The following is an 11,697-nucleotide window of genomic DNA, read 5'->3' on the forward strand; positions in this document are numbered from 1 at the left end:
TGTATTTAAAGCAGCCACTTTAATTTTTTGATTCCAATACTTAAAAAAATCTTTGGTTTCCAATCCCATATCAGAGCCTTATTTATTGCCTATATTTTCTACAAATTATTTGATAAATCAACAGTCTTCATATATACCACAAGACCACACACAATCACATGTTCAAATCATAAAATAATTTATTTTAGATGCAGCTAAGCACATTTCAAAAGTGATTCAAGTTGGAGGATCACTGTTTTCTGCAGCTATATTTGCATTCCTTTCTCTATTTATCGAAGATACAAGCTGGACTATTTCTGGATGACTAAATTTTCCTGTAGAAAAAGACTTTAATTAGTTAACATACTCATCAACTCAGTTAAATGCAAGATTATGACAGTAACTCTGATAACTATACTTTCATCTCTTCAAGAACTATGTTACTATATTATGTAAGCTTTTATACCTGGTACTCATCTGTTTGCCTAGACTAGTTCTATTTTCTAAGGTGTAACTTCCTAAAATTACAGTAAAGTTTGGAATGTTAAAAAAAATGTTAGGCACCTATGTTGTGTTATCTGTCACCTGAAATCAGATCAGATGAGAGGAGCAAGTCCACAGCACACATCAACACCATTGGCTGGGCTTTTAAATGCCCTTTGCCTCTGAAATCAACATCACAGACAGCTATAATGTTATACAGATTGACAGCTTTTTTGCTAGCCTTTCAAACATACAAGTAGACAAGCCAAAGTCATGGAAAACAGGCACCAACTGTTGCCATCAGGGAAATGCTTGTTGGCAGTTTGTGTCTTTGAAATCTAACTAGAAATGTCTTGCAACTTCAATCGTGTGGAAGACTTTTAACAGATGTATCCATCTCCTGAAGGACAAGCTCCTACAACCAAAATTGAATTTCTTGGAAAATGTACCAGTAACTAGACTTCTACAAGATTTAGGCTATGAATAACCCTCTAATCCTGATAGTTTCCAGAGGCCAAAGCAATGAGCCTTTTTCTAGTCAGCCAAAAGCAGCAGCCCCCAGAAGGTTAATGCAATCTCTTTCCCTTTTCCATTTTGGTGCCATCAGCTTCTGAGTTTGAGGAATTTTGATACCAGAACACTGTGAAAGGGGGTTGTGGGTATCCCAGTCATCTGTTTCAAATTAATATCCCATTTTTCTTTATTTTATTTAGCGTTTCACAATGTTACACTAGCCAGGAGACTACAATGCTAATATATAATAGTAGTTTGGCTGCCTAAGACTGCTGGCCCTGTTTGGTTCACGCTCGTTCACTTTCTAAGCGGTGCCACCGGGGACGAGCTAGCTCTGCACCAGAAAGATGAACGGCATCCTGCAGAGTCTTCCAGAGGCCTCTCCCTCCACCAAAGCCGCTTCTCAAATGGGTGTCCCAATTGGGAAGGTCCTGCCCCAGCAGGATTCTGACCTTCCAGACAAAGTAGTGCTTATTTATCTACTTGCATATAACATAATTTTGAATTGCTAGGTGGGCAGAAGCTGAGGCGAGTGATGGGAGCTCACCCCGTCATGCAGTACTAGGACTCGAACCACTGGAGCAAAGACCATCTCCAGTGTCATTAAGCCACTGAGCAGCCACTGTTGAGTTGTGAAGATATTTCATCATAAAAGCACGAGGGTACGGCTTTCTTCTCTCCCACTAGAAACTTGCCAAAATTCTTACTGGGCAATAGGATAGTTCTGCCCAGTTAAGTTAAAGTTTGCGGATATGGTAAACATTCATGGAATATGGAGAATATGCAAGATGGCTCAAGTCCACAGAAGGCTGAGCATTTGCTTGGTGTGAGGGAACAGAAAGGATACTTTTGGGAATTAGCATGGGTAACTGACAAGTAAACTCAGCAGAGAAACCATCCTGTAATGTTTGTTTTGTCCTATGAGTCATAAATGTAAAGTTGTTTAAAGTAAAGGATATTTACCAGCAGTAGTATCATAAAAGTCTTGTAATCTCCCAGGTCTTTTCTCTAACTCTTCATACTCTAAAGCTTGAATAATCATCTCACATTGGTCCAGCTGTTTTACAAATTTTGCTTCTGCAGTAGATTGACATTCATATTCCTGAAGAGAATTATATAATGGAAAAGAAGTTTATCCTGTCACGAGGGGCTGAAAATCATTCCCAGCATTACTTTTTCTAGCAACTCAAGACATGTGGAAACTAATCCAGGTTTATATCTTGTTATTGTTCACATTCTGATCTAAGAGCTCCACTTAAACTAAACATCCTCTAGGCTGTTGGCTTGATCTCCGAGCTTGGCGATTTGGCTGCAAATCTGTGATTTGCAGCCAAATCGCCAAGCTCGGAGATCAAGCCAACAGCCCAACTACCAACCCGAGCTACTAATACATCCTCTTCCCTCACAATGCAAAGGTTAGGTTTGAGTTCCAGAACAATCAAGGTGGCCTACACAGAATGCTGCTTCAGTGCGCTGGCTTCCAAGGACTAATGTGCCTATTCATTTTGATACCTTTCAACAAGATATGACCAGTTAATTCAAAGCATTTCTTTCATTTCTCCTGGTATTTTTCCAGTAGAGTGCCTCCCTTCACTTAGTTCATGTGGAAGCTATGTGTTTTGAAACTCTCTTTTGTTGCTAGAGAGATAATCTTGCTAAACCTTTGTTGAAATTGCAATTCTCCACATGTCATGAGCTGAAATCTTCCTAAACAAACTTCCGTCTGTTTTGAGTGAATCTTACATTTATTCACTCACATGCATACTGTTTAACAGATCTACAGTACCATTACTCTTCCCAAACATCTCTAAGGAAAATATTCCCTCACTTGAAAAAAATGGCCTAAATGAGAGCTAACCTGAAATTAAGTGGAAATTAAATCCAGAGAAAATAGAGGAGGTGATGGTAAGGGGAATGCTTTACTCTGGTACTGAGCTGAAGCTTTCTCTGAATGAGATTGTGCTCCAGAAAGAATACATTTGCATCTTTTGAATGTTTCTTGACCGTCAATGGTCATTTGCAGATTGTGACTGTGATTTGCCTACTTACAGGCATGCAAACTTTTCTAAGCCAGTTGGACTTAGCAACAGCCTTTTACCTCTTGGATAAAATCTGACCAAACTATTGTATTGTGCTTTACTAAGGGCTGCTCTTGAAAAGTGGCAAACTATAGCATTACAGGTAGTCCTTGACTTATGACCTCAATCAAGCCCAAAACTTTCACCGCTAAATAGATGCAGTCACTAAATGAATCAATTCAATTTTACAACATTTTTTTACCATGGCCATTAAGAAAATCACATCGTCATTAAGCAAATAGGCTCTCCCATGTTATGAACCCTGGGAAGGTTCTAAATGCCAATCATGTGATGCCAGGATGCTGCAACTATCAAATATGTACCAGTTGCCAAGCACCCAAAGTTGCCTGACCAGAGGGATGCTGCAACGATAGGTTTGAAGAAGACTGGTCGTAAGTCACTTTTTTCAACACCATCATAACTTTGGTCATTAAATAAATAGTTGTAAGTTGAGAACTATGTATACATGATGCCTATGATGGAAGATCTGTATTGTTAATTATTTTAATGACTTCAAAATGTTTTGTTAATTAAAATTAACAAAACTTTGGCAAAATATGTTTTTACCATCCTCCCAAATCCAAAATTTTAACTGTATTAATCTTCCTTTATGCTTTATATTTTTCATTATTGTAACTATTGAATGTTGAAAAAACCTATCTATCTATCTATAATATACACATACACACACGTGTGTATGTATACATATATACATACACATACATACACAAAGATGTATAAGTGTGTGTGTGTGCGCACACACACACACACACACAGAGGTATTTTATATTTTTTTAGCTTTAAAAGTTACTAATTTTTTGTATTCCACCCTTCTTATGCTGGTCTATGACCCTAATAAAGATTTGGTTCATTGAAGCAGGGATATAATTCCAATAATAAATAATCTTTATGAAAAGTATTCTGTTTCCCATCATCCATTACACATATTGTTTCATGACGGTATTTCCCCAAATTAAAACAAATATGCTCTAATGTGACCATAAGAACATAACTCATTCTTTGAAGCAAATTCTGAGGAAAGAGGTCACCTGGATGGACAAGGTATCCTGATCATGTAAAGTGTGTATACTTCAAATTGCTAACTTCACTTTATAAGTCCCAATTTTAGCTGCATAACAATTACCCTGAATCTTACAAAGAGCAGTAGAAAGAGACTCCTTAAATTGCTGGTGGCTTTCACACAAAACTGTTTATTGAGCAGTCTGCTTTCCCCAAACCATTGTTTTGAGTACAACCAATTTTTAACACTGCTTTAGAAAAAAAAATCCATTAATAATTTTAAATGCTGAAACTTACTTCCCAGAGTTCATAAATCTCTTTTCCTACATCGTCTGACAGCAACCTGGTCAAATGTTTCATAGCTTCCTAAAAAAGAGAAGAAAAGAAAGGAAAACTTAATTCCCAAGATGCTCTAATTTTTATTAAGATGCTAACAAACAAGGAACCTTTTCCCCATTCTCTGCTTTCAGAGATCAATAAGACCATGGTCTATTGCACTGCTATTCAGAATTGGTAAGGCCAGAGGATGTTAGCTTGGTTTTTAGCACTACAGGTAGTCAATGATTTACAACCAGTTGCTTGGTGGCCTTTCGAAGTTATGATGGACCTCCCTGGGGTACTTACAACTTGGTTCTGAAGTTCCAACAGTTGGCTGCCTGACATGGTCACATGACTGCGTGTCAATCACTTGGCAACTGGCCAGGTTTACAGCTATTTCCAGCACCCCTGTGGTCACGTGATCACATCTTTTTTTGACGGTTGTGCTGAAAACTGGCATTTTCTTCACTTTCAATGTCTAGGGAACCATTGGTTTGCTTAACGACTGCCACAAAAAAGGTCACAAAATCAGGTCTGCCATGTGGTTGACTCAATTTAGAAGCATCACAACTTATAACTTTGATGGGCAGGCTCCATTATGGTTGTAATTCAAGGACTACTTGTAAATGTACAAATGTACCCAAAGTCATCGTTGTTGGTAGAAATGAGACAATTTGTTCAGCAATCAAAAGTTCTATACCAGAAATATGGTCTAAAAGCCTTCTTTTAATATTGTTTTGGGAATGGCAGTTTAGGGAAAGCTGCTATAAGACAATCACACTATTCCCATTTACGTACTGACCTTTTCTTGCCTATGTTTCTCTTCTTTGGAAATATTATCAGCAGGGGCAATGTCACCAACTATGCATTCAGCCATATCATGAACCAAAGCTAATCGAATGCACCTGCAAAGAAAATATTGTAAAGATATGCAGGAAACACCACCTGCAAAATTTACTTTGAATATTAGTGAACCGTATATAGAAGATAGCCAACAAAACATCTCTTCATATAGGTTAATGAAATTAAATAGCTCGTCAGAGGGTCAGAAAGAGAGGTTTTAACACTAGTAGTCCTTGTTCCAAAAAGGCCAGTAATAATAATTTTAAAAATTCATTCTTTGACCAATGCAACCATTTGTAACATCATTTCGAGGCCCTAACAACAAAAGCTCTCAGTGTGAAACTGATTAAGGTATGGTCAGTGTCAAGCAGTAGAACTAACCAGACAGAAAGAATCTATTAAATAAAGGCAGCAACCAAGCAGTGATTTTCACGATGTCTCTGTCTGTCATGTGTTATCTTAGTTACGATTTTACTTCTGATTTTAAGGAACAGATTGTGGTCACTAAACAAGGAGGGGATTGTAGTCTTGGAATATTGCTTTTCAGTAGCAGTATGGCCCTGAGGAGTGGCTGCCCTCTGGATATTCCACTTTTAACTGCATTTTTGAAGAAGTTGAAAGGTGAGCTTTTCTGGAGAGCATTTGGAATGACACTTGGATTTGGGAAAATTGGTTTTTGTATTATTTAGAAATACTGCTATTGCTGTTATTCTTCCTATTATTTTATTCAAGTCTGTTGTATACTGCCTTAAGAAATAATCAGACAGACAGGAGAGGCAAGAATCCGCAATGGATTAACAGTCAGAGAAAGAAACTTAGAAAGGACCCGCCTAATAGTGGCAACAGGACATATGTACTTCCAGAGTTGCAAGGTTCTCTTAATGTAACCTTACAGTAAAGTAGATTTAGCCCATCTAATCATGTTTCTTATCTGGTTTACTTGGAAGGTCTGACATGACTTAGAATGTTCTGTGCATTCCTGTAATACAGAAATTGGGTTGAGATGTAATATAAAGGTAAAGGTAAAGGATTCCCCTGTCCCAGGAGTAGGCAACCTTGGTTCTTTTATGACTCATGGACTTCAACTCCCAGAATTCCTGAGCCAGCATGGCTCAGGAATTCTGGGAGTTGAAGACCATGAGTCATAAAAGAACCAAGGTTGCCTACCCCCCTGCCCTGTCTGTCGTGTCCAAGTCTAGGGGATGGTGCTCATCTCTGTTTCTTAGCCGAGGGAGCCAACATTGTTCAAGGACATTTCCGTGGTGATGTGGCCAGCATGACTATATGCGGAGGCGCACGGAACACTTTTACCTTCCAACTGAAGTGGTACCTATTTATCTACTCGCATTTGCATGCTTTCAAACTGGTAGGTGGGCAGGAGTTGGGGCAAGTAACGAGGGCTCACCCAGTCATGCAGCACTCAGGTCTTGAATCCAGGCTGTCAGCTTTCCAGCAGACAAGCTCAGTGTCTGTTACAGATGAGCCCCTGTGCCCCCATGTGATGTAATATAAATATGAATCAATCAATCACTCTCCCCCTACATTGCAAATAATAGTCATTTTTAAAGAGAACTAAAACATCGTGAATTCTGCAGATTTAAAAACGTAATCCAACATGCATCCCATTTTAAAACAAAGCCAATTATGACCAACTTTTGGGAGGGAGCATTTTAATAACAGCCACAAGAGATAGTGCAACCATCACCATTCATTTTGAACAATTAGTGCTATTTCACAGTTAGACTTCAACTGGTGCAGAGCGCAATGGCCCGGGCAGTTGTTGGGGTCCCTAGGACTTCTCACGTTACAACACTAATCCAGAAGCTGCACTGGCTGCCCATCTGCTTCTGGGTGCAATTCAAGGTTTATTACTTTTAAAGTCCTGCATGGCCCAGGTTACTTGAGGAGCAATCGCATCCCACTGGGACTGGCTTGTCCCACTCACATTGGCAGGGGCAGCATGCTGTGGAATTTCAGCTGTGGAGTCAGAAGGCCCTTCTCTGCCATGGCTCTTGCCCTTTGGAACATCTTTCCCCCTGAAGCAAGATTGGTTCCTACCCTTTTGTCCTTCCGCAGGAGCCTGAACACCTGACTGCCAGTTGGTTTGGCGTCCTAACAGGGGAGCATCACGCTGGAGATGGTTGTTGGATTAAGGGACAACCCTACCCCCTTGTGCATCCTGTTCCCCCATCTTTTAAATATATTTTATTTTGAATGGGATTTCTATTTTTATTATTTTAAAGATATTCATTCGTATTTTAATGTTTTGATGCTGGAAGCCACCCAGGGTTATTTTGTTGCGAGCTGGGCAGCAAATACATTCAATAAATAAAGTAAACTTGTTTAATTAATTTTAAGGTCCACTCACCTATCTTTATTAAGAGTTTTATCTTCAGTGACCATAGCCATAATTGCCATTCTGTACATGTGATCTGAGACACTTTCTGGATTGTTTACCTTTCTGTATACCCAGCCAGTCCGAGGTACTCTCTGGTTTCAAAAAAGGACACAGAAAACCCAGATCAAGAATTAGACCCAAACCTCGGGCAGAATGTTCATCTATTGTACCACAGAAACATTTACAAAAATATATTTACTGATTTTTTTTCTTTAAACACAAGTAAAAGGAAGGACGTTGTCACGTTGTTTTCAATATTTAGCAACTTCAAAAAATAACAGAAATTTTCCCCCACAATATTATTTATTAATTCAATTTATACAGCAGCCATCTCACAACTAGGGGAAGCTCATAACTTTTAAAAATAATACAATCGTAATGTAAATTATAAGCAACAGCCGAGGAGCCCAAGCAGCCTAAACAAATAATCATTACATTATGGGCTCTAAATAACATTCTTAACACTCATGCCCAGGAACCCATTCAAGTCAAAACACCCTTAAATACACAAGTGGCTTGTGCCAGCTCATACGCTTCTGGCCTCCTGAAAAATTACATGTTTAATGAACTAGATCTGGGAAGATCCAGGTTCAAGCCCATCACCAGCTATGGAAATGCACCGAGAAGGCCAGGGACAGTTATGTCTCTCAGCCTAATCTCTCACATAAAGGTGTGAAAAACTAGATTAGAGGCTGATGTGGGCAGAACTTTGAGCCAGCAGATTAAAAGCGGAATAACGATATTCTTGCTATCGTTTCTTCGTTTTAATTGGTATTATTGCGGCTTCCCGTTCGGTGCTGAGCCCAAGAGCGCTGGGAAGTCATGCAGATTCGATGAATAACTGATCTCTAAACCCCGAAATAAATGGAATATTATTTCGCCACCGTGCACCTGGATCCCAACGACTCGCCTTCCAACAGGCAAGGAAGGCAACCGGATAAACAGAACCTTCCTCCGCAGGAAAGCTCGGTTAGCCTGCCTGGCATCGCAGCCTTGTAACCCAGCCACCCCGCCCTCGAGTCCCCGCTTATCGTGCTCATCTTACGTCCCCAACGGGCCCCGCTTCGGATTCATGGAAGATCGGAGCGGGGCTTCCAAAGGGAGCCGAACGAACGAGCCAGATCCGCGGCGGGGCCAGCAAACCAAGGCGGCAACGAAAGCCCAGCAGCACCAACAGGGAGAACAGCCTCAAAATGCCCCACTCCACCCAGCTCGTCGCCCCGCGTTCCCCACCTTCAGCTGCCCCACCAGCTTCAGAAACTGCAGCAAATTCCCCATGGCGCCCGCGGCAACCGCCCCGTCAGCCAGCGGAGCAACCACCGCCATCAGCCGGCAAAGAGGCGGGAGCCGTTCGCCGTTGAGGCGGGCCTTCCGGTCGCGGCGCTCCAATCCGCTCTTCGCTGAGTTAGTTCTCGGCCCCGCCTCGGTCGCTTTGGACTCCCGCCTTCTCCTCCGTCAACTAAAGCCTCTGCCGGCGGGGATGCCTTCGTCTTCTTTGGCGAGCCGAGAGGGCCTCGAAGGTGCCTTTTCGAGAGGCAACTGGGCTCTCTTGGTTTTTTCTTTTTCTTTTTTTCTTTGAAGACGTTTCGCTTCTCACCGAAGAAGCTTTTCCAGCTCTTGACTGGATGGTGGGGAATGAAACCTTGAGTTTTAGCCGCCTTTAGGCTGGGGGACGTTGGGCCGCCAGTCACTGTCTTCTCAGCCCTAGGAAGCAGGCAATGGCAAAGCATTTTTGAGAAAAAATTTTTTGCCAAAGCAAACTTGTCCTAGGAAATTGTCACGAGTCAAAAATTGTCTTGAAGGCACAAGCACACACACAGGCCACCATGAACAATTTCGAACCAATTACCTCAGTGTTTATTTATTTTATTTATTTAGCGTACGGTTGGTCACACACAGAATTAAAAGCACTTCATGTTTACAAGTTAGAACAGTTAAAACATATATTTTTTTTAAAAAAGAAGCAATTATAAAACCTAAGAGGAAAACAGAAATAACATTTCAGAGTTTAATGTCGAGTTTGGAGATCCAGTCAGTAGCTGCCGTTGTTACGCAGGGGAAGTCCTCAATTACCTCAGTTCATAAGGCACTGTAAATCACATCACTCAGAATGCCCGTCTGTCCCACCTTGCAGCGGTGATTAAAAGTGGGAAGTTGCATTTCTTCGATCTTCTCCAAAGCTTCTCTCAACCATGGTTAATCCCAGTGTTCTCTGCACGTTTACTTTGAAGCAAGCCTACCTCTGGGATGGAAGATGAATGATTCAAGTAATGATTTCATTTCCCAACATCTTTGGTACCAGGAGATGGAATCCCAATATTCGGATGGCTGCAATAAGAAAGAATCATGCAACACTTTAAACGACTAATGGTTTTATTCTGTGATATGCATTTGTGGAGTCTAGTTGGTTGATTGGTGGTTGTTCGGCAAAACAAAATTATAGTCAGGTGGGCATCTTTTCACAGCTTTCAATACCACCAGCCATGGATTAGCATTGGATTTGGGAGTCAGGAGTTTATTTATTTATTTATTTATTTATTTATTTATTTATTTATTTATTTATTTATTTATTTATTTATTTATTTATTTATTTGTATACCGCCCTATTCCCGTAGGACTCAGGGCGGTTTACAGGGCAGTTAAAACCATGAAATACAAAAATTAAAATCAATTAAAACAAATTAAAATTCAAGCCCCAAGAGTAAACCTAAAACCCAGTTAAATTAACAACCCCACAGTCTGGACCAAACAGATCAAAGAGCCAAGTTTTCAGGTCCCGGCGAAATGAGCGAAGGTCGGGGGCAGTCCTACGTTCCGTGGGTAGTTGGTTACATAGGGCAGGCGCACCCACAGAGAACGCCCTTCCCCTGGGAATAACCCGCCGGCATTCATTAACCAGCGGTACCCTGAGAAGGCCCTCCCTGTGGGGGCACGCAGGACGATGGGAAGATGATGCCGGCAGCAGGTGTTCCCTTAGATAGTCCGGACCCAAGTTGGCAGTGATATTCCTCCTTCCTCTGTGGCTAGTTCCTGTTGGAGCCTTAGGTCCCTCCTACGTGGGTGGCATACTTGTCTTGATAAGAAAAGGGTAAATTCTGCCGGCAGTGTGTGTCAGGCATTTGGTTATGGGAATCGGAACTTGGGGCATCTAACACTGAAGGGCTTCTGCATGTATTAGCAGGCTTATGTGGACTAACTGATCCTCTGGGAAATGGGATAGGGCAGTGCGGGGGGGGGACCTATTAAACCATACCAATGGAAATTCTGCCAGAGAGATTCATTTATGAAATCCCATAGACATCTTCTTAAAGGATTTGTGCAGGTAATTCCTCATATTAAAGATTATCTGATACAGGAAAAGGACATTATTACTATGTTTCTTTCTCACAAGGGAAAGGTATCATCTATGGATGGAATAGCAAAGGGGGAGAAAGAGGATTTTGAGCTCTTTCAGTAGCAAAGGCTGCAGAATTGGGGAGAGAGAACTGTGGAAACATATCCAATTTTGCAAAGCATCAGTGGGTTAAAAAAAAGGGAAATAATCTTTATATCAAAAAGACGAATGGAACACGTAAACCCCCCCCTTTTGGGAATCTCTATAGGAGACGGCGCTCATATGTAGTTACCCATCGAGATAGAAACCTAAGCCTTTCCACTTAGCAATTGGGACATAGCATGCTTTTTCAAACAAGCCTCAGAATCCAACAGCAGCAACAACAACAAGAAGAAACAAACAAACAAAACATGAAACTTAATTGTTAATTTGATTTGTTGCTGCTGAGATGGAGTTTTTAATGGGGTTTTATGTTGTGGATTTCTTAATGTTGTCACTTATGTGTGACAGGGCGGCTATATAAATCTGTTAAATAAATGAATAAATAAACTGGCTATCTAATGGATAGAAAAAATTAAAAATGTCCCTCAATGATGTCACCTATTGTTGGAAAAAAAAGAATAGAAAAATAGTAACACATGCTAAAACACATACACATATTATTTATTAATCACAGAACATAATTCAGCATCGTATCCTTGATCTTTATTTTCCCAATATATTATGTACTA

The 11,697-nt window shown here is 40.7% G+C and overlaps 1 protein-coding gene across 1 annotated transcript; it reads right to left on the minus strand.

The window, feature by feature from the left end:
• Window positions 1-157: 157 nt before the first annotated feature.
• HDDC2 (HD domain containing 2) lies at window positions 158-9,002 on the minus strand. The gene is made up of 6 exons (XM_081334351.1): window positions 8,866-9,002; window positions 7,603-7,724; window positions 5,194-5,296; window positions 4,371-4,439; window positions 1,939-2,077; window positions 158-314 (listed from the first exon to the last, which is right to left on the minus strand). The coding sequence occupies exons 1-6, from the start codon at window positions 8,956-8,958 to the stop codon at window positions 217-219; spliced, it is 624 nt and encodes a 207-aa protein (XP_081190477.1). The 5' UTR covers window positions 8,959-9,002; the 3' UTR covers window positions 158-216.
• Window positions 9,003-11,697: the final 2,695 nt, after the last annotated feature.

This window comes from Vipera berus (genome assembly GCF_964194415.1).
Source record: "Vipera berus genome assembly, chromosome: 1".
NCBI classification, from domain to species: Eukaryota; Metazoa; Chordata; class Lepidosauria; order Squamata; family Viperidae; genus Vipera; species Vipera berus.

Coding starts and splice junctions, on each gene's coding strand:
- HDDC2 (XM_081334351.1), bottom strand. CDS start 8,958: ATGGCGGTGGTTGCTCCGCTGGCTGACGGGGCGGTTGCCGCGGGCGCC. Junction 4,440..5,193: donor AGAAACATAGGCAAGAAAAG/GTCAGTACGTAA, acceptor TCTCTTTTTTAG/GAAGCTATGAAACATTTGAC. Junction 315..1,938: donor CTTTTATGATACTACTGCTG/GTAAATATCCTT, acceptor CTTTTTCTACAG/GAAAATTTAGTCATCCAGAA.